This window comes from Megalops cyprinoides, chromosome 2, assembly GCF_013368585.1.
Source record: "Megalops cyprinoides isolate fMegCyp1 chromosome 2, fMegCyp1.pri, whole genome shotgun sequence".
Taxonomy (NCBI): Eukaryota; Metazoa; Chordata; class Actinopteri; order Elopiformes; family Megalopidae; genus Megalops; species Megalops cyprinoides.
In genome coordinates, this window is record NC_050584.1 from 39,423,051 (window position 1) to 39,448,087 (window position 25,037).

Sequence of the window (25,037 nt, forward strand, 5' to 3'; positions counted from 1 at the left end):
GCGCAGGTGTCTTTGGGCAGAAAGCACTCCGAGATGGTATGCTGCACTCTTTAGCTCACACTCCCCCTTCCTCTGGGGGGAGGTCCAGTCACTGCTGCCGCCACACCCATCCCCTCTCGTCACCTGCGGTCTGCACCTCCCAGCGCTCCACTTTGCCAGACTCTTCATTCTAAACGTGTTAATGCAAAGCATTTTCTACAAAAGATGTTTACACCCTTTTTGTGTCTATCAAAATGTGTAGCACCGCCATGTTCTGGTTTTCTTTCGCGCTCTTAATGTGTGGTGAAGTGATTGAGTCAGCTGGTGCAGACTGGAGGTGGACTCGGGTGAATGTCCTGCATTGAATGGAATAGACCGACGCGAAAACTAAGTGGAACTTCTGAAACGGCGTCGTAGTGTTGCCTTGAAACCTAGGAAAGGACTAATAAAGTAAACCTAAAATGTCTCTGTACAGTAATAAAGCTAATTCTCATGGTAATAAGGTTGTTGGGAAGGCTGGGTTTAGTGGCCAGCCCTGGCACTCGCTGTGTACAGACCTGTGTGCATGTGTACTCGTGCCTTCCTTACACTACATTTAAAAAAAGGTGCATTTCTGTTTAATCTTACCTGACTACCAGAATCTTTTGATATTATAAAAAAGCATTATTCAATTACTTAATAGTATTTTTTAATATACAAAATCATGACAAAAATACCTTTTATATAAATGTATCTTGCCCTGCATGTTGCCTGTAGTTCATTATGGAATAATGCTTTAGTTGGAAATCTGCTTCATTACGATACTTTTTAGCAAGTCATATTGCAAAATTGAATAGCAATATTCTGTTACGTACGATCTTGATTTCTGTATCTGTATTGAAGAGCGTCTTTTTTTCCATCTTTAAATAAATGTCAATGAAAAATGTATGTAAAAGATGCCATGTCTCAGTCTGATTGTATGGGAGTTAACACAAGTCTAGCTGGCTCTGACCGGAATGCTATTATAAGTGATTGAACAGGCCTAAATTTGATTCTGTTCTCATGTGTGAGGAACTGGCACCAGATGGGATCTCTGACTCTCGCCTCTCATTCGCATGACTTCACTGCCCTTCAGCCTCAGAGAAAGACTGGATCCAGGGCCTCCTATGGCATGGCAGCATGGCCCTGCTCCACCCCAGCCATCACAAAAGACACTGACATTTACAGGTAGTAGCTCCAGTGTGTATTTATATTAAGGTATTCAGCAGATGAAGGCATTGTTCCCAGTTTAACCTCAAGACGTGTGACAAACACACCATGGAAGAGATACAGGTAAGATTAAGATTTCTTAAGTGGGTCGTCTCCAAACTGGCCTTCCGGATTACGCCACAACACACCAACACCATACAACAACATATGACAGGAGGACAAGCTCACAGCACAAACATAACATAACTGTACAAACGACATCAGTGATACAGACCTTACAGTCATAAAGGCATATGAGTACACAGGCGCCCTCGGGGAGGGGAGAGAGGAGCACACTCCATTCACAGTGTGTCTGTGGTCAGGGCGGCCTTGCCCTGCTGCTCAGGCAGATCGGACCGAGGACGCAGCACCAGGAGGGTTGAGAGCTGCAGCAGCCTGAAGTGCCGACCGCAGGTGAGGGCAGAGAGGGGCGGGTTCGGCAGCGCTGTGCACACCCCCTTCCTCAGTGGCTGTTGCTCAGCTGGTTGTAGACATGCTCCAAAATCTGGGAGTAAGCCTGGTCTTTGGGGGCGTGGCCGCTCAGAGAGCCCTGAGACACAGAGTGCGCCCAGAGAGTGGGAGGTTAAGGTACAGTCTCAAACCAGTAATTACAAGGCATCACTTACATGTAACAGTTTTGGTGTAGTTCTCAGTGCAGAATGTACAGATATGTTGTAAATGGCTGTTTCCAATTTAGTAGCTATAAACATTAAACAATGACAATAATTTTATAATATGAAGGGTGTCATTGTGATGACTATTTACATGAGAAAGCCCAGACCTTGATTTTGTCCAGCACTGTGGTTTCGGGGCTCCATAGCTGACTGAACTGCACCAAGTCAGGGGCAGCTCTGTAGAAATCCACCAGCAACATCTGTAACCAGTCAGAGATAAACAGTCACTAAACAGCAAGGGATGGACTGGGCAGCTATTAAAAAACAAGGGTGAAACAGCTAGTGAAAGTTCAGCTAACCTTTATTAAAATAGTCAGTGAGAGTACTGACTTTCCCATGGTGTGAAGATAAAGAATTTTATGGGCATTTCAGCTTTAAGCGTTGAACAGTGATGGAGGTTGTTAAGTACAGTATACAGTACCATCTCATTGAGGACGTCACTGGTGAGGAAGTTGTCTTGCACATAGGTCACTTCCACTGCTACAGGTATGCCATAGTCATTGGGCCGTTGCTGACAGAGGAAAGAAACGGTGAGATGGTGTAGTTTTACAGGGCCAATGCAATACTGAAGTGTCCACGCCCACTCTGCTCACCTCCGGAGGTGGTACTACCCAGAACGGTGTTATAGTAGAAGCCACACCTTGGTTCCCATGATAATAGGGACCTAGAAAGCAAAGGGGAGACATGATAAGAATCAGGTGAAGATTCAATTGGAATACAGGGACTGTATTCACACATATGCTGTGACCTCAAGGGAACATACCCACACAAATCTGGGTCACTACTCTTGTGAGAATATTGAACTGAATGCAAATTATTTAAAAAAAGGATAAGTACATCATTGGTATCACATGGCAAAGGTCCAGGGAACCCTAAGGCTCCTTGAGCAACAATGAGGATAAGTTGCTCAAAAATATCAAGTGCTGTCATGCAGTCTACTTGCCACAATGTGATGGTTTCAGTTAGTGTATTAAGTTGTTGAACTTGTGTAACTACATACGGCCTGAAGTGAACTACAGCTACACTAACACACAGACAGCACAATTGCTTTGCTAGCAGATGTCCTCTCACTTCTTTCTTCTGTGGGCATTCATGCTAAACAAGATGGGGAAGCCGTGACATGGGCGCTCTCTCCCACGTCACATGACGCATGCTGGCACAGAGCCTCGGCTCACCGCAGATGATGCCCAGGCAGGGCTGGAAGCCATTGTTGCTCCCCTGCAGTCGCAGCTGGTGGTCCATCTGGGAGTCGATGTCCTGCAGGGAGGGCAAGGCGGGCCCGCGGGGGTGGCTGTGGTACCACCCCACCAGTGAGAGGCCCCGCATAAACAGGTTCTGACAGATCTGCAAAGTTGTCAGAGAGGCTAGGTACAGTACTCCACATTCACACCTCCTGAATTTACACAGGATTTCATACTTGCAATGTTTCTAGCAACAGTGCAACGGTCAGGTTACTCTGGGGCTATTCTTAAACGGTTGTCCTTGTTAGCCTTGCATTAAGTGTACCTCTTCCTCAACGGCTGGCGCGGAATCTCTGTCAGCCAATCGTGTGCGACATGGGAAAGCCCTCAGGACTGTCAGCACTGAGTGGAAGACAGAAAATATGGCATATGTTAATATTTTGTAGCAACACAGGGTCATAAACAATTAACGATGCATCTGTTAATGCGCTGTGTCCCTGCTGTTGAACGAAAACAACAGTTGTTGCCTGCAGTGATCCATGCTAATGAATACTAGGGGGTATCTAGGGATCTTCCTCTTGACCTGTGTGCATTCAACACTCACGCTGGGTATTTGTGTCCCAGCGGCCTCCCAGGTAGCCCACCACCTCACTGCTGGTCAGGTGGCAGTGGAAATCCTGAGAGGGACAGACAGAGAGAGGGAAAGAGTCATAGCTCCAAATCTGTAATACCCATGCCCACACCTTTCCTCTCTCATCCAACCATTTCTCTCCTTCAGTGACTGTGTCAAGACTTCCTGTATTTCTCTGCTTCACCCTCCCTCTCTGATCGCCTCACCATCAGTAGCAGGACGTTGCTGGACACGGCCACGTTGAAAGGCTGGAACCTGTTGATGGCTGAGAAGGCAGAGAGCTCCACGAGGGTGTGGGGGTCCCTAAGAGGCAGGGGCACCGTTAGCACTGAACTACATAAACTGGGGTGCTGTTAATGACAATTAAGAATGGCACAGTTTATCTCAGCATAAGGCAAGCCATAGAGCTACTCTGACGTAGCAGAGGTATTCAAAAGGCCAAAAAAGGCAATACAATCCAGAGCATTCTTATTTCATAATTTATTGCTGTTCTCACTCCCCAGACACATTTTTGCAGACAACACTGACCTTGCAGAATCCCTGCTGCCAAGAGTGCAGTATCTGACAGGCACCCTATCTCTCTCTCCTCTCCTCTGGCTGACCAGGCTGATCTCTGAAACAGAGTACAGTTCAGACACATCACAGTCCATGAAACTCCTAACTTTTGACCCCCCACACCCCTGATCTGCCACGTCACGATACTCACTCTCTATCTTTCCCTGAAACAATTTTAAAACGTGTTGGCATTAGATCCATTAGTTTCCAAAGACTAGAGTTATCACTGCTGCAAACACCATCAACCTGAAGCCTCAATGGTTTTATGAGAAGACATAGGTCATAATCATTATCCATATGTTTTTTGAGCACCTCCTAAAACCTTTCTGCCTTCTGTGTTACATAATATGAAAAGTGCATTACATAATCAGAATTTAATGCAATTTTCCCATGTTATATGAACAGCACCCTACTGGTAAATAAAATCGAAATGTGGTCGGTGGATACAGGTGGATAACAAGGCCTGTGGGAGCAACTGTCCTCCAGTATTTTAGACCACACACAAAATGGCTGTAACACTTCTGACAGAAATGAGGATACTGCAATGTTGATCCAATTTGCAAGTCCAGAAAACAGTGACAGGCGGGCAAACTGGGAGTCTCGTCTGGACAGATGGTCTCCCAGTCATTCTTTAGGCTCATGCATAACCATCTCCTGTATTATCTGACTGTATTATCTTTATTTCTCAGTCTCCTCCGCGCCTCTGTCCTTTCTTCATCTCTCATCCTTTTGTGTGCCTGACTCTCTCCCCTCCATTCTCCCATCTCGTTTTAGATATGGTCAGCAGCCATGAACACTTCTATGTTTTCAGGGGAAAAATGCATGATGACGAAATGCATCTTGAACACATAAAAGCATATCATTTTCACTGAAGGGAGAAAATAAGATTTATTATATACCTCATTTTATGGATTAAATTATGTGGAATTTATATTGTTGTACATATTTATATTATTCAGGTTGATATTTAGGTTTAGTCTACACTGGCTGCAGTTAAGAGGAAGGGCTCAATTCTCACCATGTGGCTCAGGTTTGCTCTTCCTGTTTCTCTCGTCTGTCTGCACAGCTGTCTTCCCCTCTTCGTCATCATCTTCTCCCATCTCCTCGTCCTCTCCCTCACTCGCCAGGCTCTGTGAGAAACCATTTTCCACAAAAGGAACTGATTACCAACAGTATCGCACTCAACCACTTCATCTCTACCCTCCTAATTTTACTTAACTCTTTTATGTTCTGTCTCTTGTATTCTGCATCCGTATCTGCTCCATCCCCACTCCTCTCTTGCCGGTCTTCTCCTTCCTCCCGTTTCATCTCTTTCTCTTCCTTATCATTCCTCTCTTTTTCCCTTTCTTTATTCATTCTCTAATACTGGCCTCCCTCTCCCCTGCCCCCTTTTGCAGTGCACTCCATCTCACCATCTCAGCACTGGGCTGGTACTTGTGCAGCCAGCTGGTTTTGTACTGCACCAGCTTCTGGCCACGGTAACGCACGGAAGCCCAGCCGCAGCCCGACTTCTTGGCAGGGTTGACCAGCCGCTTGCAGTGTGTAGCCCAGGCACTGGGAGAGTTGAAGATCTGGCCCGTCTCCACCCAGCGGATCTTCCCATCACACAGCAGGTCGCCCACAAACTTCTTACCCTGAGCAGAGAAGCAGGAAGCACCACATTAAAGTCGCATTAGATATCCCCAATGCCCACTCATAACTCATATATTACAGCACAATGGTGTGATGTACACACACAATACTGCTTGGAAAGTGCGCACTAAGTGCCATTTCCATTCCTGTCAAGATGTGAGAATGTGAGAGAGGATGGTGATGGATGGAGACGGTGAAACGGGGTGACGATAGGTCACGACAGCGTTACCAGGTAGTGTATGGACAGCACGCCGTCCCCAGGCTCCACCAGGCCATCTTTCAGCAGCACACGCAGGGTGATGCCCCGCCTCGTCAGCAGGGATCCTCGGCCAGGCACTGTCCTGGAGTCCACCTCCTCTCCCCCACTCAGCTCCTCCTCCTCCTCCTCTCCTCCCTCCTCCACCACCTGTGGGGGTGATGGTGGCTCTGAGCCTGGGCAAAACACACACACACACACACACACACACACACACACACACACACACACACACGAGTGAGGAGGAGTTAGTCCATAAACACTTGTGCTATGACAATTTTCCACAAATAAAATGAAACTGTTTATTTAACCATTTTTATAATTCTAAAATGGCCATAATTAGTAATTAGGCGATAGGGTGTATAAAATCGGCACACATGATTCAACAGTATTACATTGCTAAAATGTTTCCTTGATAAGTATTCATCATGTGCACAATTATTATAACAGTTTAACAGAAAAAGTAATTTAATTCTGTCTTCCCGAGTCAAAACCCGCCCAAAAAAGATGTCTTTGGCTAATGAATCACATTTGCCACTTTGGGACACTTCACTGTCGTAACACTATGGCAGGCTAGAATACAAGGCAACAAAATACAATCTTAGGAAGAGTACATTAGTGAACTCGTAAACGCAAACATGTCTACATGTATTCATCCATTTTATCAGATTTGAAGTACTTTATTTAGCCGGACGACTGTGGTTAATTAGTAAAACTGTGGTAAATATGATAAACTGTCCATAAGTAATGTGTCATATGGCGAATATAAGACGCACTAATGTGCACCGACGATTACATATATGTCCAAAACGTAGCAGACAGTAAAAACAAGGAGGTCATTTTGATTTCAAATACAGTAACTGGTGCGGGGAACTATGACGGCTATAGGCTACTGTTGCGTTTCATATATTCTCTGAAACAATTCAATTAAAGAAAACACAGTGAAGTAAATACTTCATTAATATTGTATGTACTTTTATAATGTAGTCATGTTCTAACGTTGTTTTGTTATTATTTTTATTGTTAATAGTAATAACAATCATCATCATCTATAAAGCGCGTGTTTCTTAATAGCGAGCAATCTAGCAGTAACCACTGCTTCCTGCACCGCGAGGCCTGTTCATGATTAATTTCACACGGTGTTAATAAAATTAAAAATCACTATTTTTTATTCTCACCCATTTCCGACAATCCTGGTGCTGTAGCTCCGGTTCAACAGGATTTCTTGCTGGGGACTGTGTTACAGAGTTATTTTAATGCATACAGTTAGCTTTCCAGCTAGCTTGCTAGCAGGCTATTATTCAAAAACATAAAATGAAGGCGTCTGTGTCTTCAGTGTAGTTTCCTTGTTGTGTTGCTTTAATGTCAATTCTCCTCCCCTTTCTCCCTCACTCTCGTCCTTGTCACTCTACCTCTGCACTTCGGCGATGTTTTTGTTTGATTAATTTGTATAAAGCTAACAGATAATACTGTTCAACTCAAAGTAGCAAACTTGACAACAATATATTAATAAATATCTCAATAATTAATTTGACGAGATTGTTCCTGATCTTCAGTTTATCTGTTCAGTTTCCGGCGGGTAGCAGCGGCAGTCGGTGCTTCACGAATTAGCTAGCTAATTTAGCTAGCCTTGCTAGCTTGAGAGGTCGTAAATGTAGCAAGGTAAATCAAAATACGATTTATATTTAGCTTAGGGTATCTAAAAATCACATTACGAAATAACCCGCAACTAACTACGCGCACATGTGAGTAGTAAGCGTTCCGCTCTACCCGATCTGTCTCTCTTTCGTCCTATCCCTGTCTTTCCCTAACACTCCCACTGCCTCCTCTGTATCCACCCCCTCTCTTTGGACTCGAATCTGACGAGCGCTGGTAAGCCTGGACACCAGTCTGGAGCTGTTACAGACAGAGGAGGGCGACAGATCTCTATCTTTCGGTCCCCTCCTTATCGCACATCTCACAGTACTTTTTTTTCTCCTCCTCTAGCTCCAACACGTGACCTGTCTATCTAAAACCACGTGTTTCTTTTACCATTGTATTATCATCAGCAGGAAAATAAATGATTTTTTTCCTCTCATGTGCCTGTGCTTTCTTCAGCGCACCTCCATGCGATCCAGTCTTATGGAATCATAGGATCTGGATACAGCCACGTCGCTCACTCTTAACTTCCAAAGCGTCGCTCAGAAAATGACAAAATAAATAATATCTCCTATGGACATACAAATTGTTCCAAGTGGGTTTCCATTTCCTCCCTGAAAAGTCAGTATGTGCCCTGTTAAATTCATTGTAGTAGGCACGTCACAGATTTCCATCAATATGAATATAGACGTGATCAATACAGTTGTTATCAAAGCAATGGACGTTAAAATTATATGTATGTTATGACTGGGTGTGTATTTTACTCCTATCGCTTACTGGTGAGGAAATCTGGATATGGTAGAAACATGTCTCTTACATTTCCCCATTGTTGATTGTCACCTCTCAAGGAAAAGTACTCTCCACTTAGTAGCTATATCCCTGCTGAAAACATCACAGTAACAAACGTATTAAACACGTCCCGTGCAATCACTTATCAAAAACAATCAAGGGTTACCACCTTTTCTCAGTGCGTGGGCGTGAAAGCGCAGGTTGACCCGAAGTTAAATTCCTTGACAGCCAGGCAAGGTTTAACCTGGCATTTTCCAACCTCTCTCGGTCAGATGGCCTATCAGCGATGAGTGTGGGCGTGGCTCCTTGAAAGCACCTGCTGAGGCTAACAACTTATAGCAGCAACAAAAATTCAATGTGCAGTGGATTTGTTTGTAACAAAGATCTCGCATAGTGAATAAAGCTATAGTATAGACCAGCACGAGTGGGTTAAATTTAGCATCACACTTTTGACAATTACTGCTTGAAAGAGTCGACTCTTCGATTCGATTATCATAGTTACTACAACTCTATCATAGTTTTTTTTTATTATTATTTATATACGATTCAAGATTCAACCATAGTAACTCTTACAGCATTAACTGTTACCATATTCGTAAATGGTGGAGGAAAGCGGAAAGACTGCTGTGATAGAGTTTTACTTCTGGTTTCGACGGTGAGCCCAGAGCCCAGAAGACGGGCGAGCGAATAACTTCCCGCGGAGTTCGCCAGTATTACACTTCCTCAAACCTGCGACCCATATGGCTGCTCCAATGTCCAAACAGCGACCTGGGCGACCGAGATCTCAGCTGCCGCCATGCTACTACGAGGGTTATCTAGAGAAGAGATCGCATAAAGAAAAGGTATGTTTTTTTTTCCATATTGTTATTCCATAGAATTTTTTTGTCGATTGATGTGTATTACAGTAGCCTATTCCGTCTATAGCTTGCTAAATGAATCATGACTGCTTCCCTAAAAGACATTTTAATGTGCGCGATAGCAGAAATGTTTTTATTATCATTATTATTTCAGACAGTGGAGTCTATTCGAAAAGTTGGCTACTACACTGAAATCAATTCTCTCCAATCATTTATAACCCCATCTCCCCCCGCCCCCCGTTCAAGTGACCATTGGCATTGTATGGTGCTACTTGCGAACCGGTTCTTCTAGTAGAAATGTACCCTTCTGAAAACATAGAGAAATGTTGTATATTTTTTACGTGTCCATTCCCCAGACCATTTCAGTTAAGCATTATCTTGAAAGTGATAGATTGTATCGATAGTTTGATGGAAATACTAGGTCGGTCATGACTGGAGATAGAAAAATGCAATAAACGCTGAAACTACCACACTTAGGATCGATGGTTACGGTTTATCTGAAATGATCGCTTTTAAAATTTGCCTTAAATAAATAGGAGTTGACATTACATCTATTTTAGTTTGTTTAACCAATATTTAAATTGATTTACTCTTACACTGTAAAATTAAAAAAATAAACGTACACGTAAAAGTGTTTGAAATGGCTAAACAGATTCAGTGTAATATAAAAACATTATCAATATAATTTTCGTTACCAGAGTAAGTTCATTTTGAACACCGTTATCATTAACGTAAATCCTTAATTACTGTGAAGTTATTTATTTACATTTTGACAACATTGATGGGCACCTATGGCCATGCAGTCTGTTTTTAATTAAGTTACCAAAACAACTGTAATCTGCAAAAGTCTTTAAATAGGTAAAATGGTTAACGGATAAAACACATGGTAAATTATACGGAAAAACTGTTGAATTTATGGTGTACAATCTGTAAAATCTCTACAGATTTACAGTGGCTTCGAGGCAGCCATACAGTCAAGGCACTCTAGAGCATGAAAAGCAAGTTATAATAATAAATAAATATATTTGCATCAAAGTGTCAAACATTGCCTGGTTTTATATTTGAGTATATTTTATTTGTAACAAGAAGCATTGTCATATCCATACTATGTTCTGAGAATGAACTGAATGTACAAACAGGCAAGTGCATTCATATATATATATATACATGGAAAAAATATATATCCAAATATTTTTTGCATGTGCCATATTTTATATATTGTATATTCAGTTCATGTCATTTAATAGTTTGGTCAGGGTTATAGGATGTGTTGCTTGTTGGTGTGGGAATGTAGAAACATTAAGGAAAGTTTGCTGCAAAGATGGTGTTGCACCTTCCGAGTTCTTTGGTCTTTAGAAATATTTGGTTTATTTCAACTTCTATTTATATATATATATATATATATATATATATATATATATATATATATATATATATATATATATGTACATGTAGAAGCATTTTAGTTTTTCAGATGAAAAAAAAGCATGAGTCATTAACCACTTCTCATTTCTGCATCTGTATTATCCCAAAGTGAAAAAAATGATGTATGTGGTTAGGAAGTTCAATACAACTGTTATGTATTCATGTATGTGAATTAATTTATGATTCAAGAAGAGAACAACACACACACACTCACACACACACACATTCACACACACAAAGGCAATAAACAGGGAGTGGAACCAAAAGAGAATAATAATGAGTATTACTGAAATAATATATCACTGGCCATGAGCTTACAGAACTATTTATTCCTTTTGTCAAATTTTGACTCTCAGAAAGGTAGCTGTCTAACTTCAAAAAAAACTATCTGAGTATTTTTTTTAATTTATTACAGGGACAAATAAAACCAAGCTTTAACTGAGTTTGTTGGTCCGTATCTAACCAGGTATACATTAAAATGATAAAATACAGTTTTGCTAAATTCTTTGAGCTGTTTCCTCTAATATGTTTTTTTAAAAAAACCTGTGTTCTGTTTTTATTGTGACCTTGATTGGAAGAAACTTCCCATTTTTGTATCAGTGGACAGCTTCTTTAAACAGTTTAAGCTAAATGCATTCCGTGAATGTCACAGGGAATTGTAGTTTTATGACAGGGTTCTTGGGGGTTGTAAAACGGTGAGGTTTAGCTGATGAACTGTAGATGCTTCGTTGTGCAATTGCACAGATAGGATGGGGCGTGTTTATCTCACTGACCCTGGAAACAAAGGAACAGCTGTCTGTGAGGATGGGGGCCCATGCACAGTGGGGTGGAATGAAAAGAGCAAAGACGGAGAAAACAGATGCAAACTAAAATGCTTATTGGGGGTAAAGAGGATGGCCTTGGGACACACATTGAACAGCCGGTAACTGGCACATTTGATCAACACCGCTGTGTGTGTGTGTGTGTGTGTGTGTGTGTGTGTGTGTGTGTGGAGAGATCTGCCATTTTATAAAGGCTGTGAACAGCCTTTCTCACTGAGAGAGAGCCTGGTGACCAGACTGCTTGTCAGAAGTTTGGAGTTATCAGTGTTTGCACCGATTATAAAGCCAATAAGTAGACTGTTTATTTTTCCAGGAGTAACGTACGTGCTCTCTGATATACATATTGTCCATGTAGCCCGGAAACACAGCTCTGTCCTGGGCCAGCGTGAAGTGAGATGGATGTGATCATTTGCAGACAGTGTGGCAGGAGTGTTCCAGATGAGTGCTTGACATCTCAGCAATGCTTGGAATGAGTTTGGCCCGCCGCTTATGAGATCAATGGAACAAACGCAGAGTTCCCCTATAAACTGCATCCATCGCGTTAACACTGACTGCCACGTCCGCATTCCACAAAGTACACTGCAACTCAGATTTTTCCCGCTCCCTTTCCCCCTTTTTTCACCCTTCATTTTCTTTTTTGATAAGAACGGTGACATCCCTTTTTGGCTCCTGACTGCTCTAGTGATAAAAAGCTTTACTGCAGTGTGAATAGCAGTTAAGGATCTGGACTTGTAACAGGTGGGTTGCATATTTTTCTCGTTCCTTTACAGGGTAGTGCCATCAAGCACGGTGTTAATTTGAAACAAGCAAATAAAAATGGATAATATGTAAAATCTATGCAACTTGCTCTGGATAATAATAATACTACCAATAATCATAAGCATAATAATAGCAACACAACAACAGTAATAATAATAACAATAACACTTATTATTATTGTTGTTATTATTATAGATTGAGTTTATTTAGGTAGCAGTTGCTCTTATCCAGAACAACATACAAGATAAAATGGCACAATATATTAAATACATACTGTATCAGAGTGGCAACAACAAATATAATAACTGGTACAAAGTAACCAGAATTGGAGTAAAAAAGGCATTGATTTGAACAACATAATGCTAGAAGTAAGAATGTAAAAGTAAACATGTTGCGCCTATCAGTGAATTATGAAGACCACATCTGAAATCATGGTGCTGAAATCATGCTTCCGTTTGTACCAGACAGTGATCCATCAATGCAATCTTACTTTGCATTACGTTGCCATATACCATCATGACAAACAACAAACTGAAAGAGTGGTTTTATATCTCTTCAGAATTCAATTCTGGATGGGACTGGGATGGGTAGGACTGGTCCTATACCGGGATTCCATAGTGAAGTCTGAACAGTCTGCAGGGGTGTTTTTAATCAGGTTGACAGAACTGCAGCATTGCTCCCCATCTTACAGTTACAGGTGCTTTGTCCCACCACTTTGGGCGCCAATGAGGAACATAATAACCTGATGTCATATTTTACATAGGTGTCAGGATTTGGTCACATGTTGGAGAGTATGTTATAATGATTGGATCTGATAGGTCAGGTAGGCCTTGTTTTGAAATGCGTGTCCAAGGACATGATGTATATTCAGAAACGACACTGAATCACAGCAGTGAGCCTCAGGTTGCCCCCAGCTTCCACTGTTTCCACCATGTGCCATGAAATCACAAACCGGGCTTTCCTGCCAGTGCTGTACCATTTCTGGCTTCAGGGTTAACTACCCCACTTAACGCAGAATTGTTTGACAGCACAAGGCCATTTTCTGAGGGAGGAGAAGTTATACAACCAGTCCTTATTGAGGAAATGGAATTGCCCGGGTGTTTTTGTTTGTCTTTCTTAATGCGGCCTTACGTCATACCTCAAGAACTGGTTCGGCCACTGCTCTGCTGGTTGAATGATTTCCAGTTTATGACAATCCTTTTGACGAACAGAAATTTCCAGTGTTTTTTACAGCTGTTGCACTTGTGCCTTTGTGCGTGCTTCATTAACGGGTTCTGCTGAAAGGGGGCAGTGCTGGGTCTGGCTCAGAGTGTGTCGACACAGTGGAATTTGAACCCCAAATCTGGACCTTGCTCTTCTTTCACAAACATTCTGACTCATGCTCAGCTCTGCCTGTTTCCCGTAACATGGCTGCAGGGTTCTTCCCTACATTGTTATTCAGCAAAAATTGTGAAACACAGCATTCTTCAGAATTGATGGTATTCTGATTAAATCCCTGTGACAGTTCAAATGGCATTGCATTTTACCTGATCATTTTTATCTTTTCAGATGAGCAAGAGTTTTACTGAGTATTGGCTTAATTTTTCCCACAGTGTCTTAGTCAAACAAAATGTGTGTGGTCTTCTGGAAATACTGAGACAACATCTGAGTATCAGCCAATCAAAATGGGCATATGGAAATTTGTCTGATTGGGCATGTCATTGCTCAGTAGTGCTGAGGGGTTCCTGAGAGAGCATTCTGTGAGCTGGCTTATAGTCATTTACCACTACAATAGTGTGTGACTCATAACATGAACACTATCATTGACCTTTCCCGGTGAAAAAAGGTGTCACAACCTAGTCCTTCAACCAGTTCTATCTGTCTGTCTGGAAAAGATGCTCAATATTTTCATTTCCTGCTTTCGAGAGAAGTTCTTCATTACCCCATGATTATTCATCAGCCTCTCCTCATTTCCTGTTGATTGTTTATTCCCGTACAAAGTAGATGATTCTGAGTATTGTTATCTTCATCCCAGTGTGCTCTTCTGTACAGTCATTTGTGAGCACGCTTAAAATTCTCCCTCTCTTTGCAGACGTCCCGCCGGCTCTGGACATGTCTGTGTGGGAACACACTGTTTTTCTTCAACACCGCCAAGGACAATGATGTGAGTGCCGTTACTGTGCGGAGAGTGAGCAGTGCAGCATGATGGGATAGGAGTAGAGAAGGAATGCTGACCTGATGATCTCTCCCTATCTGTACGTATGTGTTTGTGTCTGCAGTATGAGGAAAAGCTAGAGCTCAGTGGCTTCGTCTCTCTGACGGACGACTGTAACCGAGACAGAAACCTGGAGGCGGCGCGGCTTATCCTTCGCATGCAGAATGGGGAGACTAAACTCACGGTGAGCCTGGCCCGCGCTGGGCCCTAAAACACTCATGTAGCCCTAACCTACTACAGCACCTCAGTGAAGACAACTGCACCCTCTGCCTACAAACGCCTGTGTTTTTGCAGTACCCTGTGCGTACCGGATCCATAGAAAGTGCAGCACTTTTCCTGCATGTCTCAAGCTCTGCCTCTGTCTCTAGGCTCCCAGTCTGGAGGCTCGTGAGCTCTGGAAGGGATACATCTACTCTGTTGTGGAGGTCAGTAAACACGTTATGGTGCCGGCATGCAGATCGGTTTTAATGTAACTTAAACTTCAGTGATGCAACTGCATTTTAATTCTTGTCAGTTTGCCAGCATTTGACCCAGACTTCCTGACCCCCGCCTCTGCTAAAAAAAAAAAAATACTTGTGCAAAGAAACACCAGTTACATTAGCTAAATAACCAATAATATGAAATGGGGCATTGTCAGATGCTTCCTGTTGCTGAGTTAGGAGGGATCAGATGGGGGACCAGAAGGGACCAGCATTTAGGAAGGAATGAGGTGCTTTTTTAAGCCCAAATCAAAGTAACAAAATCTTGGGTGCTGTGACCTCATGGGTTCCCTGCACAAAACAACAAACCTAAACTCCAAAGAGTGAATAATAAATCAGACCAAAGTTCCGCTGTAGAGAAAGCGTTCAGGCATCAGTGGCTTTATGTCTGCATGTCTTCCTCCCTCTCATTCCTGTCTCTCTCGCTTGCTCTGTGTGATCTCTAAAAAGCTATATATCTGTAAAAAAAGGTTATGCGAACACTTCAGAGTGTCTCAATCATAAAGTGTACTTAGTACCAGAGAGTACAGGTTTTATGTGCACCAATGGCTGTAAACAATGCATTTTATCTGAGAAAAGATACCTGTATGATTTCTATGGAACTCCTGGCTCCTGGTCGTACCACGCACTGGTGTAAATATCAATGGTGCAACCGGTGCAGTGCACTGGGGCCCAGATGCAGTCGGGGGCCCATGTAGGAAGGTGATTTTTTGCTGCTTTGCTATTGTAGGCGGGCCCTCTCGCACATTGACCGTTTCACGCAGTCTTCAAAGTAACCATTCAACAATGTCACTAAAATTACTTGTAATTGCGATAGCTATATATACCACCTTCCTACCTTGTGTATAACACTTACAGTTTTGAGTCATAGCCTATTTTTATGTATTTTTATTTGTCCGTATTGAAGTTCCAAAACTGCATGTTTTATTAAATATAGATATTATTTCTACCCACAAATTTAATTTGGTTGCTTTCTTCTCAAAAGTTACGAAGGAAAAAGGCTTGCTTGGAAATGCTAATTTGTTTGTCCAGTGACCTTGCTCCCTGTCATTTGTGATAACTTGCGTGGACGTCGTGACGTCATTTTTTTCTCAACGGTTCAACCTTCTAGCAAGAAGCAAGTGTTCGTCAGCGAATGGATGATAAGTTAGCAGCATAAATAATGTTTAGCAAGCCCAAACAAAGAAGCGGCGCTCAAAAGAGGAAGGAAAAAAGAGTGTGCTTTTGTCTGGGGCGAGGGGGGGGGGGCAGGAAAAAATATTTCCACCAAGTCCAATCACAATTATGTTGCGCTACAGGTACCACGGTGAAAAATTCCTCAGTTATCAGAGCTGTAGCACCACCAAAGCCTCATTTCTGCTCCGCCAGGGACTTTTGCAGTCCTGTGCCCCTTTCACCTGAAAAGATTAGATTGTTTCGGTGACCTTTTTTGTTTGCTGATAAGCCAGTGTTGTGACCGCCTGAAACATAATGGCAGTGCTGGCAGTTATAAAGACTGTAATTAAGACTCAATCTGTGTGGTATCTTTTTCAGTAATCATCAATTTTGCTTTTAGCTCTCTGTTCCCAGTTCCCTGAACCTGCTGCCAGGTCAGGTGCACATGCTGAGAGGAGTGGTGGAAAGAGAGAGGGAGAGACGTACGCCATCTCCGCTCCCATCAGCATCGACCTCGTCTCTGTACCTCCCCCTGCTGGGAGACATGCCGGCGTGAGTATGCCATCCACCCAGGAAGAAAGGAAAAACTGTGAAATACTGAGTGTTTAACTGCACATATGAACTGAACAAAAAAAATATCTATAGTGCCTGTTTTTGACATAGCCATAGCCATACCTAAAAATGCAAGATTAGGCAGTCTTAGCCACAGCTTACTGTAAGTTATGAAAGCATTTCATTGGCCCAGATTTAATACCTTTTATTTAGGTGCTAAAATGGCTGAAAACTTTGAGGTGCATTGATCTGAGTTTGTGCCCTTTCTCATAGTATCCCACCGCTATGGCTCTGTGGCAGGAAGGCAGCAGGCGAGCTCTGTGCCCTGCAGCAGTACAGGTGTATGACAGTCGTGTTTCCTTTGTTCAGGTGTTTCCAGTCGGTGTCCCGAACACAGGCAGAGCTGCTCCTGGAGAGACGCCCAGACTGTGGGAACCTGCTGCTGCGACCAGGCCGGCACGGCACCTCACTAGCTATCACCACCCGCCAGGACTTCAATGGGTAATGCCACCACTCCTGTGTCTCCTGCTGACCCTATGGCAAAGATGACCGCACTGCCACTGCCTGTGGTACCAGTACCACTGGGATTAAACTGGTTTACGATGCAGACTAAATACCTTCTTGTAACTCAAAGCTGTTGCACCATTTTTTGTTTGCTTTTATATTCATCTGATGCACTTTCTGCTTGTATCTTTTAACTCATTGCAAAGACCTTCTTTGAAGATGTTGTATAAAATGTTTTGTGGTGACCTTAAAATTTGGAGCTTTGTTTTATCTTGTTTTGTTGTCAAGTTGTAGTAGTTGTAGTCGAGTGCTAATGGAGACATCACATTTGGCTGATATGGTGTAGATGGAGAAGTGGCAGTTCTCAGTATGAGGGAACATATGAATAGAAGTTCCTTTGTCTAACACACACCTACAGTCCAGCATTAGCAAGCAATACAAATGATTTTATACTCACTGTTGGGATTAGATTTATTTTACATAAAGATTAAGATTGTGTAAGGTTGAAAGAAAGATTTTTTTTTTTTACTTCCAAGCCCAGCCAACACTTGCTGCACATGGCTATTGTCAGCCATTCTTCCCTGTCGCTCAGAAGGAGAATTCCTCAGCTGCAGCCTTTGTCTAAGTAACAGGAGGCCATGACTCACTGGTAGCCACCATCTATGGTCCCTCCTTTAATCACCCACCCATCCATCATTTCCTACACCGAACTAAATGAACGCTTGTCATCCTTCCATCGTACCACCTCAGTTCTATGCCTCAGCCCTTACCCCTGTCTCTGAGAGTTACTAATCACTTCCTCCCCACAGATCAGTGTTCAGACACTATCGTGTGACTCGAAAAGAAGATGGAGGATTTGCAATTGATGTGGAGAACCCAGTAAGTTGCCATTTTTGGCAGTGCCTGTTCTGTGTTGCAAGTATACGTGCACACACATTTATTGCCCAAGGACAATATTTCTTAATATGTAGCTAACCATTGGATATTACTAAGCAACATTTTGGTAAAAACCAATATTCTGAAGAAATGAGGAATAGCCACCCAGCATTGCTTGTTTTGAGTGCTTTTATCATTCGAGGGATGGAAAGACATTAAGTTTCAGCTTATACCCTCTGTACAGTAATTCTTTTAATGTGTCACTAATATTTAGCTGTCAGTCTTTTCCTTGAGCAAGGCTCTGGTTGAAAAAAGGCATTTGTAAGACTGTTAAGACTCCTATACTTCACTTGTAGCTGCACAATGATTTATGAAAGCACAGAGTTTGAAAGGAAGTATAATGTAGGGATAGTGTTACAACCATGCCTTCACAGGTTTTTGCTGTAAATATTTCATTGTTTGAGGACTTAGTGCCTCCTGTCTCTAGTCTGTGATTGCAGAGGTGTCAATGGTTGCATTCCAAAGATCTCTCTCACACCCATCTCACCACACGATTGATGTATTCACAGTCTGTGACCAGTTTCTGGCTAGGTTTAGCCTTGTCTCTGTTTTTGTCCTCTTCTGTGGCTAAACAATGTGTCAGTCAAGGTAGAGTGCATCTGTGTTTCCATTTACCTCATGTACTCTGCTCTGATATTGATCACTGGCACAGTATTTGTGTGCTCTGTGGTGAATGGTTTTCTAAAGACCATTACAACATCAGACATTCTCAGAATTTGCCATAAGGTTGAAGTGATGATAAGAATAGATTTTTGTTCACTCTGTTTTTTCCTGCCCCCCCCCCCCCCCCCCCCCCCCCACACCCTGCTCTGTCCCTGCCCTCCTGTCCCTCCATCCTTCTAGATTCCTTGTGCCACACTGCATGACGTGGTCAACTGTATGGTAGAGAAGACCTCTGGAACTCTTAAGCCTTTCATTTTGGAAGAGCCATATGAAGAGAGCATCAGTAAGGAACTGATCTAAAAGAAAGCAAGCATGTACACACGAACACGGACACAAACACACACACTCTCCCACACCCGCACGGGGTGCACTTTCACAAACGTACATATACACACATGCTCATCAACATACTGCATTCACACTTGAACACAATGGCTTTGTCCTTGTGCGATTGGAGCTTTTCAAATCCACACGGCAGTTGCAGCATGGAGAAAAGGAGCCTTGTTGATGACCTCTTTTGCACCCTCTCCCCAGCATTTGTTAAGTCAAATGATGAAAATGGAGAGAAGAGTCTACAGCGTGCCTCTACGAGCCCCGTTCCCAGTGTTCCTGTCCTGCCCCCCAAACCAGGTATGTTTACACTCTCTTCAGCAGGCATCACCACAGCACACTGCTCTTGGGGACTGAACACACACCTTCTCTGGCACATGCTCATTCCCTTCACCCTCTGTCCTCTCCTCCAAGTTAAGTAAACAGTTTGTGTCTATCTGAAATTTCTGGCATCTCAGTCCGTGCTGGTTTGGGACTTTCTGGTGCGACACCTCTCTCTCATTTCAATTAGAGGTTATCAGTGGTTCAAGGTGATGCAGTAGCTTCAAACAACACTGCACCTTTTTACTTTTTGCAACCTGTTTATTTTAATAGTTAATCTTAAGAAACTACACAAGAAAGCAAAACCATCTGCCCTAAGTGTAATCCCAAACATGAAAATACAATTAATGCCAGCGGAAGGTTGATCAGGCATTGGGAAGTAGTCAGCCCGCTGGAGCCGATGAAGGACTTGCTATTCATTGTGTGTCGTGTGCAGGCTTCATTGAGCGTGTTCCCAGCCCAGAGCAAGAGTCCGACCCTGAAGAGAACTTCTACCTCAACGATCCCCGTGAGTGTCCTTTCTGTAGGCTTCCACTCTCTCCTCAGTGATGCTGTACTACTTGCTGTACCTCTTCCTGTGGCCATTTCACTGTCTTCTTTTTGTCTGTGATGTGTCATTGTGCTTTGTGTCTTATTTATGTGTTTCTGTCACCTGTCAGTCCTTAGGTCTGTGTGCTGGTGTCAGTGCCCTCTGTATCTTTCACTGTTTAAAGGGTCTATATGGGGTGATGTTAATGTGTATCTGTTGCTATTTTTGGGCCTACGACATGATATCAATATGTCTGTATATGTCTATTTTGCTCTTTCAGAGGATGCTGAGGAAGAAGATTTCACGGAGCGTCTCCCCACACCCCCACCAAAGACAGGTGACGCCCCTCCCCCATATTTCCAGAGAGAGACCAGAGAATTCCTCTAATATTACATTTAACCTTTCATTGAGACAAACAGTCTATTCACAGTTTTCACTTCACTGTCAATTTTCACCTCATTGCCTTTTAACTGGAAGCACCATGAGGAAACACAGCTGCATTCATAGTCACATTCACTCTGTTTCATTGTCCTTTTGGTCTTTTTCCTTGTGGGATCTGTGCTTCAGTGAAGAAAGCCCTGTTACCCCACCAGATCTCCCTTCCTTCCACCCCGGCATCCAAGGAGCAGCACTGCAGCCCCCCTGGTGAGCACCCTGTGTGTCTGTGCGTCTGTCTGTCTGCCTTTGCAACTCGGCCTAATTCACTGTCATCCGGTCTTGCCATTTTTAGTAGGTTTCTGTGCTTTTTATTTGTTTCGTGCAATAGATGATTAAATCCTGTTCATCTTTCTCATCTGGCCATTCTTCAATTCATAATGACAAAAAAATAACTGAAGAGCAGAAATGGTAACAAAATGACAGTTGTCTAAATTCAGTTGTGTTCCTTTTCCTTGCTGTTATCCTGCCCTCCTGCCCCCACCTCCACTCATCACAAAAATAAAATCATACTGCATTTACAAGGCATATAGAAAGCACTTAACCGGTTGATAAATGCTGAATTTCCACAAAAACGTAAAAATCCTCTGATTTTAGTTTTGCCATTCTCACAGTTAATTAACTTCATCATAATCATTTTTTTTGTTTTGCCTCAATAAGTCTACATGACAATGCAGCCAAGAAACTGATTGACCTTCCTGTGGCCACATCACTGTCAACTTCTATCTGTTTGCTTATCAGAAACTCTTATCTAGAGGGGCTTACATAGGTTACAATTTTTACATTATCCATTGGTACAGCTGGATATTTACTGAGGCAATTCTGGGTTAAATACCTCGTCCAAAGGGTACAACAGTGGTGCCTCAGTGGGGAATTGAACTGACAATCTGTCAGTTATGTGCCCTGCTCCTTTCCACTAATCCACACTGCTTCCCCTGTGTTTTTATCTGTGATGCATCGTCGTGTTTAGTGTCTTCGGTATGTGTTTTTGTCATTCCTTCTGGAACTCCTTAGGCCTGTGTGCTGCTATTAGTGCTATGTATATCTGCTGTTTCTTCACAGGTCTCTGGGGTGATTTCAGTGTGTATCTGTTGCCATTTCAGTGCCTATGAGATGATATCAATGTGTCTATATGTGTCTATTTTGCCCTTTCAGAGGATGCTGAGGAAGAGAATTCCATGGAGCGTCTCCCCACACCCCTGCCAAAGACAGGTGATGCCCCTCCCCTATGTTTCCAGAGAGAGACCAGACATTTCATCTAATATTACATTACACCATTTAAAGTTTAAAGAAACTACTTTCAACAACGTATTCAAAACTGCCAAAACTTCAGTGTTAGTTGGCAGTTTGCCGAACATGGAAAGGTTTTTAACTGGAAGCACCATGAGGAAGCACAACTGCATTCATAATCACATTCACTCTGTTTCATTGTCCTTTTGGTCTTTTTCCTTGTGGGATCTGTGCTTCAGTGAAGAAAGCCCTGTTACCCCACCAGATCTTCCTTCCTTCCACCCCGGCATCCAAGGAGCAGCACTGCAGCCCCCCTGGTGAGCACCTTGTGTGTCTGTGCGTCTGTCTGTCTGCCTTTGCAACTCGGCCTAATTCACTGTCATCCGGTCTTGCCATTTTTAGTAGGTTTTTCTGTTTTATAATAATAAAATAAAGTCATGTTTATTTATCTGACCTGCCTGCCACCTCCATCTCCATTCACTGGCAAATGTGAAATCTCACAAAACAGTGAAATCCTCTGATTTTGGTTTTGCCATTCTCACAGTAAATTAACCCATTTTGCTTTTTTTTTAAAATTCATTCATTGTTTACATGATAAGTCTATATAATAGTGTGACCAAGAGATTCACAACCTAAGGGAATGGACACAATCAGCATTTCCCATCCTGAGCCTTGATTATATGTCTCCTCTCACTCCGTAGATGAGAGGAGGGCTCCCAGACTGCCCCCAGTTCCTGCACCCCGCGCTTCAAAAAGCACAGAGGCCCTCGACAGAATAAAACGGCTCAGTTTGGCATCAGGTGACCCTCTGGCTCTGAGTAAGTCAGATTATTATTATTATTATTACTATTGTTATTAATTGCCATCGGCTGCGGCATCATCATAAAGTCAATTTGAACATGCAGTTTCCCAAGTTAACTTGCAATTAATACATTAATTTCAATAATGATGACCATTTAAACACAATCTTTAACTACTACATTTGTGAGTAAAATTTTAAGAATGAAATATTTATGTTATTTACTTATAAAAAATAAGTCACAATTGCCTCCCAAGTGGATCAGATATTTAAGGTGTTCAAAGTGCAGGCTGATCCCTAGGGGCCAGGTTTGATCCCAGCCATGTCGTCCTCCAACAATGACTTGGAAATGACATTAGCTGAAATAAATTGGCTTCATTCCACCGGGAATAGGGGTGGGAATATTGGCCACGGTCCCCTTGTGGCACCACTCTTAGCACTCTGGGTCTCCTTGGGGTGCTTATGAGTTACTCAATTTCAGGAGGATATGCCTGTCCACCATTCTGCTTCCTGCACTATAAACCAAACGGTGAAAATGCAAAATGTAAAAATGTGTACAACAACAAATGTAAATGTAAATCTCTGTAAATGTAAATCTCTTTTTATTAACAAAAAAAACATTCACAAGGGATGCAATGAACTACAATGAAAAATGGTAAAACAAAAGTAGTGAAATGCGCAACTTATGTTTGAGGAGTTGGAGGTTTAGGAGACCACCACGGATAACAATCTGATATGGCATGGCCTCTGTCCACACTTAGACTCTGAATACAGGAATACACACACACACGCATATACACCCACATATCATACCTTGCAATGAATGTCCATGTGCAGTGTAATATGAAAAATATTTCATGTCCTTGAATTTTATTGGCACACAATCCTTTGTTAAGTCTGGCCAAGCATTGATCAGCTGAGTCTACAGGAGAAAGTGGAGTATACAGAGGAAGTTCACAAAGGGTGATAATGGTGATATGTAAGTGCTTTAATTCCAAAACGGGAAGTTCACCAGTAACATGAGTCTTTTTTCTCATTGTACAGACATATCAGAAGAGCTCAAACAAAAGCTGGAGAAGAGACGAGTAAATCAGGAGTGACCTCTCCTGGCTGTTCAGCCAATCTGCAGAGGCTTCTGGAAGAAGGAAAGTAATCAACTGTGGGCCTCCGTTGGAGGTATTTTCCTGATCACACCGTTGGAGACACTGAACGTCTGGAGATGCCCCACAGTCCCCCACCCTTCACTGTCTCTGACTGGACCATGGACACAGATTTAGCACCGTGCTCTCTGTTTTTACTGTAGCTCCGAACTGGCATGTCTGCCTGCAGATGCCCCGGTGTGTCTGCGCCCGTTGTACGGGCTGCTGGGTCAGCATTGGCACGCAGAGAAAGAAGATTAATTAGTAATCGATCCTGACAAGAACTCAAGAATTTAAATCCACAAGGGCAGGGAATTAATTGATTGTAAATCAGCATGTAAATGTCACATTACCACAGCCACGTTCTCTGTCCCCTGTGTATTTCACACTGATTAATGTGCATCATTCTTTTAATATGATTAGATGTATAGTAATGTATAAATATAATATGCTTTTCCTTTCTTACTCACACTTGTGCTTATCCTCTTCTTCATCTGTCTAGGAGCTTAGTTTATTTAATGTTGTTTCTCATTATTAATGTACTTCACACAGCAAATCATTGCATATCCTGCACAGAGGTCCTGCACTGAGATCAACAAATCATTACATATCCTGATAATGCCCCTGAACGTGTGTGAGTTTTAGTGACTGTCTGGGAGGGGACTACAGGATACGTGCAACAGTTGTAGATACATCCTCACTGCGCTGCTGAAAAACATAATGCTAATAAAAATTGTAGGTATCCAAAACCTGGTTTCCTCCCCTCTAGTTCACATATATTAGGATCAACACCTATTAGGCCTTATTAGGATCATCTTAAGACCTGGAAAGAATAGACAGGACAACACAGAGGACTCTCTCACTGTGACTTTATTGGCACAGAGTGGAAAATTAAAGCATTTACAAGGACTTTTTTTCCCCTCAGTAAATTAGGTTAAAACAATCTCAACTCTGAATTAAAGCATTGTGGATTATATTCATAATATGCATACCAACATTAACCTTTTCCTCCCATGTAATTCCTTGGTTTGACAAATAGCACCCTGTACCTGAATTTAAAAACTCATGTCAACTAACGGGGAACAAGTGGGAACAACTGGTGGAACCTGCCCGTGAACAATCACACACTAAAACTATAAGTCAGACTCAGATTGTGAGGAGGACTGAGGCTGACATCCCATTAAAGGCAGGTTAACACTGACAGGCAAGGTGGACAGTAGAGGACATGCATAGTTCCTGCTCACATTCTCATGCCCCTCAGTGCCAATACAGAATCCTCCTGGACCTCAAATGTGCTGCTCTTGAGTATGTTTCACTGACCCACACTAATGCTGGCAATGTTGAATG

The 25,037-nt window shown here is 42.6% G+C and overlaps 2 protein-coding genes across 3 annotated transcripts; one reads left to right on the forward strand and one right to left on the reverse strand.

Annotated features, from left to right (window-relative positions):
* Nucleotides 1–1,197: 1,197 nt before the first annotated feature.
* mpnd (MPN domain containing) lies at nucleotides 1,198–7,963 on the reverse strand. Its single transcript, XM_036521786.1, has 13 exons — nucleotides 7,314–7,963; nucleotides 6,109–6,311; nucleotides 5,660–5,881; nucleotides 5,266–5,377; nucleotides 4,221–4,305; nucleotides 3,899–3,995; nucleotides 3,666–3,738; nucleotides 3,387–3,463; nucleotides 3,056–3,224; nucleotides 2,474–2,544; nucleotides 2,302–2,391; nucleotides 1,988–2,080; nucleotides 1,198–1,756 (listed from the first exon to the last, which is right to left on the reverse strand). Exons 1-13 carry the CDS (start codon nucleotides 7,315–7,317, stop codon nucleotides 1,670–1,672), a joined length of 1,383 nt encoding a protein of 460 aa, XP_036377679.1. The 5' UTR covers nucleotides 7,318–7,963; the 3' UTR covers nucleotides 1,198–1,669.
* A 774-nt stretch (nucleotides 7,964–8,737) lies between these two features.
* stap2b (signal transducing adaptor family member 2b) lies at nucleotides 8,738–24,958 on the forward strand. 2 transcript variants are annotated; one of them, XM_036521585.1, is made up of 16 exons: nucleotides 8,739–9,404; nucleotides 14,496–14,567; nucleotides 14,683–14,802; nucleotides 14,987–15,043; nucleotides 16,653–16,804; nucleotides 17,174–17,305; nucleotides 18,118–18,187; nucleotides 19,088–19,190; nucleotides 19,442–19,537; nucleotides 19,995–20,066; nucleotides 20,368–20,424; nucleotides 20,655–20,732; nucleotides 21,678–21,734; nucleotides 21,992–22,069; nucleotides 22,454–22,570; nucleotides 23,596–24,958. In XM_036521585.1, exons 1-16 carry the CDS (start codon nucleotides 9,303–9,305, stop codon nucleotides 23,649–23,651), a joined length of 1,419 nt encoding a protein of 472 aa, XP_036377478.1. In that variant the 5' UTR covers nucleotides 8,739–9,302; the 3' UTR covers nucleotides 23,652–24,958. The 2 variants fall into 2 exon arrangements, with proteins under 2 accessions (XP_036377479.1, XP_036377478.1); XM_036521586.1 differs by lacking the exons at nucleotides 21,678–21,734; nucleotides 21,992–22,069 and having other exon boundaries at nucleotides 8,738–9,404.
* The last annotated feature ends 79 nt before the right edge of the window (nucleotides 24,959–25,037 follow it).

Coding starts and splice junctions, on each gene's coding strand:
- mpnd (XM_036521786.1), bottom strand. Junction 5,882..6,108: donor TGCTGTCCATACACTACCTG/GTAACGCTGTCG, acceptor TTCTCTGCTCAG/GGTAAGAAGTTTGTGGGCGA. Junction 3,464..3,665: donor CTGGGACACAAATACCCAGC/GTGAGTGTTGAA, acceptor TCTTCCACTCAG/TGCTGACAGTCCTGAGGGCT.
- stap2b (XM_036521585.1), top strand. CDS start 9,303: ATGGCTGCTCCAATGTCCAAACAGCGACCTGGGCGACCGAGATCTCAG. Junction 9,405..14,495: donor AGAGATCGCATAAAGAAAAG/GTATGTTTTTTT, acceptor CTCTCTTTGCAG/ACGTCCCGCCGGCTCTGGAC. Junction 14,568..14,682: donor ACACCGCCAAGGACAATGAT/GTGAGTGCCGTT, acceptor TTGTGTCTGCAG/TATGAGGAAAAGCTAGAGCT.